General features: G+C 45.6%; 1 protein-coding gene across 1 annotated transcript; it reads left to right on the top strand.

Annotated features, from left to right (window-relative positions):
* Positions 1 to 1,754: 1,754 nt before the first annotated feature.
* On the top strand, positions 1,755 to 11,384 carry PATL2 (PAT1 homolog 2). Its single transcript, XM_036263807.1, has 15 exons — positions 1,755 to 1,840; positions 2,458 to 2,657; positions 3,714 to 3,794; positions 4,582 to 4,724; positions 5,242 to 5,310; positions 5,527 to 5,668; positions 6,876 to 6,996; positions 7,096 to 7,193; positions 7,408 to 7,461; positions 7,563 to 7,696; positions 7,833 to 7,992; positions 8,490 to 8,630; positions 9,469 to 9,566; positions 10,386 to 10,535; positions 11,222 to 11,384. The coding sequence occupies exons 1-15, from the start codon at positions 1,825 to 1,827 to the stop codon at positions 11,238 to 11,240; spliced, it is 1,626 nt and encodes a 541-aa protein (XP_036119700.1). The 5' UTR covers positions 1,755 to 1,824; the 3' UTR covers positions 11,241 to 11,384.
* Positions 11,385 to 12,765: the final 1,381 nt, after the last annotated feature.

The raw sequence follows: 12,765 nt of genomic DNA, 5'->3' as shown, positions 1-12,765 counted from the left end.
TTGTTAATTCTCATCTGAAGATATTTTTCCATTAATTTTTAGGTAGGGAAGGGGGGAGGGAAGGAGGGGGAGAGAGAGAGAGAAAAACATTGATGTGAGAGAAACACTGGTTGGTTGCCTCCCACACACACCCAACCAGGGCCAGTGATTGAACCTATAATCCAGGTATGTGCTCCTGACCAGGAATCAAACCTGCAACCCTTGAGTCCAAGGGCCAATGCTCTAACTGCTGAGCCAAACCGGCTAGGGCCAGAGCTATAATCTTGAAGACTAAGCCCTATTTCACCTGCTTGGTACCAGTTGGTACAAGAAGTCCCTTCAGAATAAAAATCTGCATGTAGCAAGTGGCTGTCCCTCAGATGTGGTCTCTATGACAACCTCATAACTCACTTCTGGAACACTGAAATTCACCACTTGGTCCTTTTAATAATACTAAAGTGAACTATTAGGAAATTCATGAGAGAAATAGCTGAATAACATTACCAAAAAGGCCTGATCCCAATTCAGATATTTGAAAAGTTTTCCAGTAACTTTCAAGCGACTTAAAATTTCCCCCATCCATATAGTTCTGACCTACAGCAAAACTTTTGCAACAAATATTTTTATTTAGAGGCATCAAGAATCATAGTCCTATAACCAGGATGACAGAGCCCTAACTTACCTTTTCGATGTAGAGAAATTAGCTTTGTTTTTACTTTTTTTCAGGAGTTCTACAAAGTCATGTGGGGTTTAGCTGAACACAGGATGTGGTCACAGAATCAGGATCACATGGGGGTTCAATGAAGCTCAGGTGGGTCTTAGGTTTTGCCTACGAGTAGTACTAATATGCTTGTTTTTGTTGTTACCGTTTTTTGTTTTGTTTTTTTTCTTTTTATTCCTCAGCTTCTGAACCAGTTTTCCATTAGAGCAGCCAAGAAGATGTAAGATTGTCCATATAACTCAGGCAAAAGCATTTTTACCTTGAGGATCTGGCTTCTAAATTCACAGGAGTCCCTCCTCAGTTAGAGCTGGGTAACAGACTTACATTCACAGTACGAGGTGAAGGGCAAGCACCACCAGGTGGACCGCAGGGAGCCACAAGTGCCCTGAAGCACTGACAACTTGGTTGCTAGGTAATCTCCCCAGGATCCACCAATTTTCCTATCCAGTTTTAGAGCAAAACCAAAGATTGACAGAGAGTCTCTTTTTGCATATCTGCTCCCAAATATCAATTCCAAAAACTGTACTCAAACCTTGAATGGTTAAAAATACAGCTTATTTCTCTTGCCCTTTCAAGTGTTTTCTTTATTATAAGATTATGTTCTCATATTTCTATTAAGATGTCGTTGTTGGGAATGCTGGCCCTTTAACAGGAGAGTAGGGGAGGGGCTGAGACTCTTAAAGCCCGGGGCAACAAGCCAGCACTGGCCCAGGCTGCCATGGCTAAAGTAAGCAGAAAGGACAGCAACAGTCAGGTAGTGGGTGTCAGCAACAAGGCAGCTGTGAGGCCCCTTGAGGTGCACAGACGGAGACTGGTGGTGTCTGTGTGGGAGTGCTTCTCCAACTCCTAGCCCTGTCCCTCCCTTCTGTCCCTCTGCAGGACAGCTGTCTAGAGCTGGGCTGGTCGGTCAGAGGGTGGGGGTTTCGGGCCATCCTCGAGATCCTGGGCCAATACTCCACTGACAACCTTGCAGGGGGCTCACCACATTTTAGGGTGCCATGCTATTTTTACTGAGGAGGAGGGTGCCTTGGGTCTCTTCCCTGTCCCAGATTTACCTTGCAGAGGCTGACAGTGCTCTCTCACCAGAGAAATCAGCCGTGGAGGAAGTCCGCCAGCCTGCAAAGATGAAATATCTTGAAGGTATCATTAAGTGAGCCGTAATATCTGGACAAAAAGCCCAGTGGTGTGGAGACTTGCTGTTCTGGTTCAGTGTGTGGACATGGGCTTGCATGTCCAAAATTGTTGGGAATGATTCCAAAACTCTTCTACTTGCTAGCTATATCATGCTGGGTGACCGAAATCACTTTTCTGGCCCCCCTTTTCTCACCTTCATAGTGAAATGATCAACAGCAGGTTTGTATGATTATTGTGAGAGTTAAATGAACATATACATGTAAGGTATCTGGCACACAGTAGGCTTAAATTGCAGTGAGTCAGGGCAGCTGGAACTTGGTTGATTAAAGAGGCATAGAAAGGGCTGTTATGTGGAGGAGAGCAGGTTGGAGAAGGCTGTGATGGTACCTAATGAGGCAACTGAAGAGAGGATATAGAAAGTGAATGTGTTGGGCACTTGCCAGGTCCTGTTTGCTCTAGTGGAGGACAAGTAGGGGGTCTTTGGGGGTATGGAGGCTGAATCGAACCCTTAGAACAGGAGGCGTTGTTTGAAGGTCGTGCTGGAGATGGCACATGAAGTGCTATGGAGAAGCAGCCTTTCTAGACAAGACTCCTCACAGCTGAGCCCCTGTCTACTTCTTCAGGCCCCCACTCAAACCAAGGCCCAGGCAAGTCCTGTGGCCCCTTGGCCTCTGAGGAGGAGCTGATGTCTGCCTCTCAATTGGAGGAGGAGGAAGAGGAGGATTTGGATCCAGATCTAGCCCCGGAACTGGAGGAGGAAGTAGATGAAGAGGAGGAAGATCTTGGGGATCCAGCTATCCTCAGTGCTGTCCATAACACCCAGGTACCATGGCAGGAAGAGCTAAAGGGACAGTTGTCCTGAACTGTGTGCAGCTCACAGACTGTGGCTAAACATCCTTTCCTCTTCTCCAAGCCTTTCTAAGATAGGTTCTGGTTAACAATTTTCTTTTTTTTTTCATTTATCTTCAGATAGAGTGGGAGGGAGAGAGGAAGGAAGAGAGAGAGAGAAACATCAATGTGAGAGAGACACATGGAGTGGTTGCCACCCACACAACCCCAACTGGGGCCAGGTACAAACCGCAACCAAGATACGTGCCCTTAGCGGGAACCGGGACTCTCTGGTCTGCGGGCCAATGCTCTAACCACTGAGAAAACCGGCCAAGGCCTGGTTAACACTTTCTGTTTCAGGTTTGAACCTGAGTAGGGACTCTTTCTTTCTTCCCTCTTTCCTCCTGTCACCCACTTGGTTTCTAATGCTGTCTTCCCCTTAAAAACTAGGTCCTAGCCCTGGCCAGTGTGGCTCAGTTGGTTGAACGTCATCCTGTGCACCAAAAGGTTGCCAGCTCAATTCCTGGTCAGGGCACATGCCTGGGTTGTGGGCTCAATCCCCATTGGGGTGGAGGGGGTTTAGGAAGCAGCAGATCAATGTTTTGCTCTCACATCCATGTTTCCCTCTCCCTTTCTTTCTAAAAATCAATAATAATAATAATTAAAAAACAACAAGAGGTCCTATCAGGGCAGTGCATCACCCATAGGTGCTGGCCCTGCTCCTGGTGCTGAAGATGAGTCAGCAGTTCATTCCTGGTATTTATTCCCTTGGATTCTCACAACCAGTGGAGAGAGACAAGGATTCCCATGTAGAATGAAGTGACTCAGACCTTCCTTCAACCTACTCCTGAGATGTCAGTTTTGCTTCCCCTCAGGGAAGGAGAGGGGCCCTGGCCCAGTTGACTTTGATTATGAGTGAGGGCCAGGCTTCCACTGTCCTGGGTATTGGAAGTGGTTGGCCTTGCTGCCCCACCTGCCATGGACACACATGAATTTAGAAGACACCACAGAGACTCATTTGAGCCTGGGTTTTTTCCCTCCCATTCTATAGAGAGGTCTTCCCAGCTCTCCTGGAATCAAGGCCTCTGATGTGCTGGGGATGTCACCTGCCTCCTTGCACTTTCTATGGCAGGTGAGTCACTACAGTCTCCATAGTGTGAGAAAGTGACTGGGTACTGGGAAGGAGCATGCCAAGTGTCTCTTATTTCCATTATGTTAGTCTGCTCTTGACCTTGCTCTGGAGACTAAGCACCCAAAGTGAGGTGTAGGTATGAGAGGTGGGAGTCGCCCGTCATGTAGGGAAGCTTGGTAAATGGCAGGGGTGGTACTGGACAACTGGCCATTCGTATGAAAAAGGACAAACTAGATCCCCTACTCCCACTTACTTCCCTGGATTTCAGCAGATAAGCAGCAATGAGCTTAGGGCTAGAAAGAGCACTTGCCCTTCAATTAACTGCATAATGAGAACATGGTCTGGGATGGAAGAAATGCAGGAAATACTTCAGGGAGAAGAGAAGGAAACTGCAGTTCTGAGGAGGGCTTCAGGTGAGTCAGAAAAGAGACAGCTAAGCATTGCCCCAGTGGCTGAAGGCACAAAAGCCTGAGAGAAGACTATCACAGAGGGGAGACGAAGAGGTGTTGGCTCACCAGACAGTAGGAAGAGCACATGCCCCCACATTGTCAGGGACTAAAGAGCTGCTCCATAGGAGGTGACAAGCTCTGCTGGAAATAAGGACGGGATCCACAATCTGGTAACCTTAACAGTTGGTTTGAAGTTTCCACAAGACAGCAAAATGTCCAGTGAGGTTCTTGAAGGGAAAGGGCAGGTGAGAACGCAGAGGCAGGAAGGGTACCTAGCAGCAAGAGCAGCATTCTGTTAGTGGAGATGCCCTTCTCTCAGGCCTCTTTATTCCTCTTAGACCCTGGACTACTTGTCGCCTGTTCCTTTCCGGCCTACCCTTCCCAGCACCAGCTCTCCAGTGCGGCACTTTGGACCCCGACTGCTCTTACCAGACCCATTTCTCTTCTGCAGCCCACCGACCTCATGGCCCCCTAGGTTCAGGTACTGGTTCAGGGTGCCAGGGACCCCAGTGTCTACAACAGTTTGAGCTCTTCTCTGGAGGTCTCAGGAGGTAGTGGCTGAGGGAGGGGTGGGGGCTACTCTACCAGCTACCACAGAAAAATACTTACAGAAACTTAATAAGGAAAGTCTGAGGTAGGGTCCAACCCCTTCTCCCTCACAGATGAGGAAATGAAGGCCCAGAGAGACTAAAAGAATTTACTTGAGGGTAGCTGGCACGGCAGAAGTAAGATTAGGACTCAGAATTCCCAACAATCAGCTAAATGGTTTTCTACTGTGTTAAGATTTCCTGCAGCCAAGTTGCAGAAAAGTATAGTTTGGAGGGCAATGTGAGCCCTGTTGAACTAGGATTATGATGTTTCATGTGGCTGACTTTGGGGAGGCGCATAGAGTTTCCTTAGATGTCCGGCTGAGGTTACCAGAGGCTGAATGAGTGGAGGGGGTAGAGAGCTGAGACCTTGCTTTCAGCCAGCCCAAGTTTCTTTCTAAGCCTTCCCAGTCATCTGACCCAGCTCCACCCTCAACACCAACGGATCTTGCAGCTGCGACAGCACAGTCGAACACCAAGGTAAAACCCAGACAAGGAGCGGGGTTGAGGGCAGCTCATCTGCATGCTGGGTATTTCCTCCAAAGCTCCTGCACAGTTAGTACTCCAACAGTGCTGCCCACCTCTGCACTCTCTCCTTGCCTTCCTGGACAGCTGCACCCTCTGCTCACCTTTTCTTGGGAAATTCACTGTGGCAGTGGTGGGTGGGTCTAAAGGGATACTCCTCCTGGCTTAAAGGCCCCCAGGCAAGAAGCCTTGGTCTCAGCAGCCAGATCCTTATGTTAACCTCATGACCCGAAAAGAGAAGGACTGGGTGATAAAAGTGCAGATGGTTCAGCTGCAGAGTGAGAACCCCTGCCTGGATGACTATTACTACCAGGTGAGCCCCATGCGGTCTTCCCAGCCTTTGACCATGGGATCAAAAGGGCCTGGATTTTGCGGGCCTTCACACATCTTCTCTTCAGCTCATAGGGGCCATATATCTCAAGCTGACATTACAGTCTCATTCACCCTTCTATTCTACAAGTCAGCCAAATGAGGTTATTTACAATTTCCCAAACACACTCTGAGACTTTTGTCTCTGTCCTTTGCCAAGAATTTCCCTATTCAGCCTGAGAATATGGACTTTTTCACCTTTGCACACTTTTTTGGGTCTTTAGAAATGTTTTGTTATAAACATTCATATACTTACCTTTACTTTTTTACATAAAAAATACAGGGATCTTAGAAATAGTGGGATTCAATTTGTTGAATTGAACAAATGATAGCAGACATTTTGACTCATCTCCTCCTGCTTCCTATCTCTCCTTTATTTATGGGGCAAATCTTTGTTTATGGGGTTTTGGAGTTGGCTAAGCTTTGTTTTACTTTTTTCTTAACCTCCATGAGCCCTTTACCAAGGTTCCCACCTTTCTCTCCTTCCTGTTTAGTTTCTTTCTTTCCACCTGCTTCAAAACTCGCCTCTTCACTGAAAATGAAATAGTTTCATACTTTGGCTTTTCTGGTACTGTTCCTAAACGAAGGAACTTTATTCAAAGCCTTGTTAAGCTCTGTCAAAGGCTTTATTTTAGCTTGGGATTTTACAGATTTCTTTAAGAAAATATTAGAGCTGCTGAGCAAATCCTCAGACGTATAAAACTGACCAAGAGGCCTATTAACAATAGTGCTACCTCTGTACTTCAAACTACTGATAGTCTTCATGCCACCAGATAATTCTGACTTTGGAAAGCACAGGTAGAATCACAAAATCAAAGTGGGGAGGTGGAGGATCTGTGATGTGCAGAATACTGGGAACAGGAATGCAGGAAGGTTGCAGATGCTGGGACAGATTTGCTTCCTGGCTTGACACTTTCTCTCTGCCTTTCTATCAGACTTGGTAGTGATACCTAGATCTTGAAATCATTAGTATGGGGATCCCAAGGCAGGTAACATGAGGCCCAGAGTGTTTAAGATACTTTAGAAATACTGCCAATAGGACCTAAGGTACCAGAATCACTTCTGGAATGGATGCTGTAGGAAAGGGTGTGTTAAGAAGTTGAACTTTCAGAAGATGAACATATACATTTTTACATTCCATGGACTCTCAGAAATATTATCAGAAATTAGAGAAGAAGGAGGCAGATGAAGAGCTGCTTGGACGAAGGAGCAAGGTGGACTCCCAAAAGCTGGTAACACCTTACATTCAAAAGGCAGAGGCTTATGAGTCAGGTAGGACCAGGGCTAACATGCTGGATTGGGATGGCCATCAGGGTGGACAGAGGGTGGAAAGGGGAGGGAAATATGCCTGTTATGACTCCTTTCCTACAGTGGTTCGAATTGAGGGTTCCCTGGGCCAGGTAGCCATGTCAACATGTTTTAGCCCTCGAAGAGCTATTGATGCTGTACCCCATGGGACTCCAGAGCCGGTAGGAGCATTATCTTCCCAGAACCTTTTTTCTCCTCCCTGTTTTGGAGAAAGGTCTTAAGAATCTTCATGCTTAAGTTCAGATTGTGAACTAAGAGTGAGAAATAAGTGTAACCAGACCTTGTATTAGCCTTTCCAGCTCAATTTCTAGCTCACCCTAGGCCTGGGCTGCTGCTGTGGAGGTGTGCCTGGTGGCTGGGGACTCTTTCTTCTAGGAGACTGGAGCTGTCAGCAGTCAGAGGCTTCGGGTGTTGTCCTGGATTGAGAAGGTGAGATCAACTCCTAGAGATGAGTTCCTAACTTATCCTTGAAAAATGGGGTGTTGCTCAAATTGACCTCTTCTTCCTCTCTTCCCACCTCAAATTTCCAGATGTTTCTTCAGTTACTAGAGATAGAGGAGGGCCAGAAGACTGGGTCTCCACAGCCCTGTTACTCTGAGCAGCAGAGAAACAAGGTTGAAAAGCTCTTCCAGGCCTTAAAGACCCAGGAGCAGAATAATCTGGAGTGAGTGTGGAGGGTCACACCTCTTCCCAGGAAGGGGAGGATCAGCAAAGATATCGGCTTTGCTTCAGCCTCTCCTTTCTGTCATGTGACCCTCTCCTCTATGTATAACCCTGAAAATATCCCATCTTACTCATAGGGAGGAAGCAGATGGCTTCCTGCAGGTACTCTCTGTGAGGAAGGGGAAAGCCCTAGTGGCCCGGCTGCTCCCCTTCCTGCCCCAGGACCAAGCTGTTAGCCTTCTTCTGGCTATCACCCACCATCTGCCCCTCCTGGTCAAGAGGGACGCAGCTGATCAGGTACTGTGGCATTAAGTGGAGAAGAGGAAGTTTTTATGGATGGGTTAGGGATGTTTTCTCCTCCAGTTCCCACCCCCCCACAGATGCCAGAGAAGGTGCTGGGCAGTGAGAAGTGTCAACCCTACCACCTTCAGGTGAAAGAGTTACTGAATAAACTATAGCAACAGCTGAACATTTTTGGGTGTAATGAACAAAAGAAAACACACAGGCCTTGGTTGTACAAGTGTGAGTGTGCTGTGGAGGGTGAGAAACTAAGGACTCTCTGGCAAGTGTTGAGCTCTATATCGACTTTTCTTAGGGAAGACATCCTAAAACAAGTAGGTATGGAAGAACCAGTGTTGGGGATGGAGAGACATTAGTGGTGATAGGTCTGGTAAAGAACCTGACCAGGTAGGTGATAAAGGCAGGTCAGCAAGAAAAGGGATCGAAGGTAGATTAGGAGGAGGTGAAGATGAAGTTGTAGTGGAGTCTGAGAGAGGCACTCACTAACCTTGCAGGTCCTACAAATGTTATTCAAGCCTCTGGGACAATATATCAGTCACTTGACCTTTCATGAACTCCTCCAAGAACTTCAGGGACTAATGCTGCTTCCACCTGGCTCCTCAGAGCGGCCAGTCACTGTGGTGCTTCAGAATCAGGTAACATATCTGGGAAGCTTTTCTTTCCATAGATGGTCTCCAGGTGGTATCACTGGCAAGGAGTAAATGAGGGAATGTTCTCATCTCTGTCTGCAATTTCCTCATCTCTCCAGCTTATCCTCTGCAGTGCTTATCAACTTCTAGTGAGCTTTAGGATCACCTGGAGAGCTTATTGAACACCAGTTCATTGGGCCCACTGCCAGAGAGCTCATTTAGTAGACCCGGAGTGGGGCGCACACATCTGCTTTTCTAACAAGCTCTCTGATGATGGTGCTGATATGGACCTCTAGAGCAGCGATGACCCAGGTTTTAATGCAAAAAAAAAATCTAAACCACATCACCATGTGTGTTTATAAGTCATTTATATGTAACACTATACTAATATTAGGTACATAATAAGTACAAAATTAGAACATTGTAAAAGATGAGACTCTAGATATGAAGTTCTGATATCTTCTAATATGCCAGTGGATTGTCTTATGAACCCCCTCTCTGAAGATCTTTTCTAAAGCAGTTCTTCTTAAAGTGGGGTCCACTGACTATCTGAATCAGATTCCTGGGTCCATTCCTGATCTACAGACTCTGACTCCTGGGGGCAGAACTCATGAGTGTACATTTAGTCAGCTCCCCAGAAGAATCTTTTGAAAGTTCAGAGCAGGGATTCCCTTGGAAAGGTGTGAGAGTTCTTTGGCCAGCCAGTGTAAAATCTGACAGTTTTATGGGTGTTGGACTTCATTTGTACATGTGAACTTGCCCTTTTAGTTGGGAAGACAAGCCAGGGAAGTACCGAATGCCTAGGGTAAATTTTTTTTTCCCCTGGGTACTTTATCACTTGCAGTTTGGAATATCTTTGCTCTATGCCCTGCTGAGTCATGGGGAGCAGCTGGTATCCCTGGATCCATCCCTAGAGGAATCCAACAGTGACCATACAGCTTGGTAAGGTCATAATGGCCTGGAAATATTACTTCAGCACATCTAGGACGTGTAGACTGGGCCAGATGTGATATTTCCTGAGTGGTGGATTCAAGCATTAAGGAAAAAGCTGGTCAAAGGGAAAACTGGCAGAGTTGTACCTGTTCTGCCTTACCCCCAACCCCCACTGCCACCTCCCTGCCCCTGCCCCATAGTCCCTTAGAGTGTTATTTTCCATGGGAGGTAGTGTGACATAGTAATTAAGGGGACAAGTTTTAGAGTAAAACAGATCTAGGTTTGACTTTTGCCTCCCATCATTTATCACTGTAACTTAAAAAAATTTTATTTTCTTTATTGATTTTAGAGAAAGGGAGAGGGAGAGAAAGATAAAAATACTGTATCAATGAGAGAGAATATTGATTGGCTGCCAACTGCATGCCCCCCATTGGGATTGGGCCCACAACCTGGGCATGTGTCCTGACCGGGAATTGAACTGGCGACCTCTTGGTGCATGGGTCCACGCTCAACCACTGAGCCACACCAGCCGAACTATCACTATAACTTTTGGGCTTGTTACTTACCTTCTCTTAGCCTGTTTCTTCATTGATAAACTAGGGATCTAGGGATGACAGAACTAACCACTTAGAGTTCTTAATATTAAGAGAAAATGTGTAAAGCACTAAGCAGTGTCCTGGCATATGTCAGATATGCAGATGTCCTTGCTTAATTGTTACATGCATAGAGGGTGATAGTGGTGGAAAGGATAATAAGGACCTTGGCCTTGAGTCTGTTTCCTGAACAAATGCAAATACTTTGATGTATTTCTTCCTCTCTGCCTTCCAGGACAGACATAGTGATTCTGATTGCCTGGGAGATAGCTCAGATGCCTACAGCCTCTCTGGCAGAACCCCTAATCTTCCCCAGCAACCTTCTTCCCCTGTTCTGTCGCCACGTGGATAAACAATTGGTACAGCAGCTAGAAGCTACAATGCAGTAAGTTATGGCAGAACAAGGTCATAGCCCCTTATTCAAGCCCAATATAAGTTCTGCCACTTCTCTATTTCTTTATTTTTTATTCCTCACCTGAGGATATTTTTTTATTTATCATTAGATAGAGTGGGAGGGAGGAAGGGAAATAGAGAGAGACAGACAGAGAGAAACACTGATGTGATAGAGCCATCGCCTCCCACATGACCCGACCAGGGCCAGGGATGAACCACAATCGAGGTACGTTCCCTTGACTGGAATCGAACCCATGACTCATTGGTCCGCGGGCCAACGCTCTAACTGCTGAGCCAAACTGGCTAGGACTTCTCTCTTTCTTTTAAATCAAGAGCATGGGGTATAGCTTGCTTTTAGAAGTAGTTCCAGACAGTCTGGCATTTATTGAGTAACAAGTCAACCTCAAGTTAGGGCCCTATAGCCTATTCTTTCAGACAAACCGTTTAATTAATTATAGGTGCTAAGTTATTTGAGGGCAAGACTTAATTTGAGAAACTGAATTGTTCATTCAAGAAATATTAGAGGGACAACTATTCCAAAATATAAACATGAACAACTTGGAGGTCATCTCTGTCCTCAGAATTTACCATTTGTTGGAAAGAATCAGATATTAATTAAATCACACAAATACTTTAGAAAATGGAATTGTCTGCAGTTAACACCTGTTCTCTTTGTAGGCTTGCCTGGATCTACTGATCTCATTGTTCTGGAATACATACATGTGGGAAAAGTTTAACCATCAGACACTAGCTGTATGGGCTATGTCTACAGGGATCCAAGAGTCTGAAGACATTTCTTATGCCTTGATATATTGGAAAACCCTGCCCCATTTTCTTATATGCTGTCTTCAAAAACCTGAATGATGTGCCTAAAAAGGCATGGCATAACAAGGTATAATTAAAGAGATAATATAATGATGCGTTGAAATTTGTTTCTAAGTTAGGAAGTATCATGAAAACCATTTGCTTATTTGTGAATGCTCTAAGAAGGTCATTAATATGAGGGACAAGGCCTTGTTATGTATAACAAAAAGTATGACCTTGGAAATTTCTTCAGTGTTGCCTTTGTTGTTGTTTGTTTTTTTTTAAATCCTCACCTGAGGACTTTTTTTTTTTTTCGTTTTTTGTTCAGATAGAGTGGGAGGGAGAGAGAGGAAGAGAGAGAGAGAAACATGGATGTGAAAGGGACACATCGAGTGGCTGCCACCCGCACAACCCAGCCAGGGCCAGGGACAAACTGCAACCAAGGTACATGCCCTTAGGAGGAAGTGAACCCGGTCTCTCTGGACCACAGGCTGATGCTCTAACTGCTGAGCCAAACTAGCCAGGGCCATTTTTTTTTTTTTTTTTATTCCTCACCCAAGGATATTTTTCCATTTATCATCAAATAGAGTGGGAGGGAGGAGGAGAGAGAGAGACAGAGAGAAACATCGATGTGATAGAGCCACATTGACTGATTGCCTCCTGCATGAACTGACCAGGGCTGGGGATGAATCGCAACCGAGGTACATGCCCTTGACCAGAATCAAACCCACAACTCATTGGTCCTCAGGCCGACACTCTAACTGCTGAGCCAAACCGGCCAGGGCAGTGTTGCCATTTTTTATAAAAAGAAAGTAGCCCTAGCTGAGTTAAGAGAGTGACTATAAATACCTCTTTTGGGATATGAAATGTTTGGTTTAACTTGACAAACAAGGTTACACATTTGTCAGTAAACACTGGAGTGCCTTTTATGGACCAGAAACTATTTTAGGTGTTAGGGTAACAGTGATGAGCAAGGAAAAGTCTCTGCTCTTCTGAAACTTCCATTCTGTTTGGACAGGGACTGAGGCAAAGCATCAAGTGGTGGCAAATCAAATACCATGGTGAAAACAAAACTAGGTGATGAGTGACTGGAGTGGAATGGTCTAGGAAGTTCCCTGTCAATGTTACATTTAACTGAAATGAAAGTATTTCATGTGGAGTCACTGTTGAGCACAAAGCCCTCAAAGTGAGAATGAACTTGGTGTGTGTTTCAGGAAAAGAAATTGTGGCTGAAGTACACAAATAAGTGGGGAGAGTGATGAGCTTGGAGAGAGGTAGGCAGTGTATAGATCTGTAAATCATGATTTTTTTTTTAATTTTTTTTTTTTTTTTATCCTCACCCGAGGACATTTTTCCACTTTTTGTTCAGGTAGAGCGGGAGGGAGAGAGAGGGAGAGAGAGAGAGAGAAACATCGACG

Source organism: Molossus molossus, unplaced genomic scaffold (assembly GCF_014108415.1).
Source record: "Molossus molossus isolate mMolMol1 unplaced genomic scaffold, mMolMol1.p scaffold_m16_p_1, whole genome shotgun sequence".
Taxonomy (NCBI): domain Eukaryota; kingdom Metazoa; phylum Chordata; class Mammalia; order Chiroptera; family Molossidae; genus Molossus; species Molossus molossus.
This window is presented reverse-complemented; position numbering and strand designations above follow the sequence as displayed.

Coding starts and splice junctions, on each gene's coding strand:
- PATL2 (XM_036263807.1), top strand. Junction 7,697..7,832: donor CAGGAGCAGAATAATCTGGA/GTGAGTGTGGAG, acceptor TCTTACTCATAG/GGAGGAAGCAGATGGCTTCC. Junction 7,993..8,489: donor AGAGGGACGCAGCTGATCAG/GTACTGTGGCAT, acceptor CTAACCTTGCAG/GTCCTACAAATGTTATTCAA.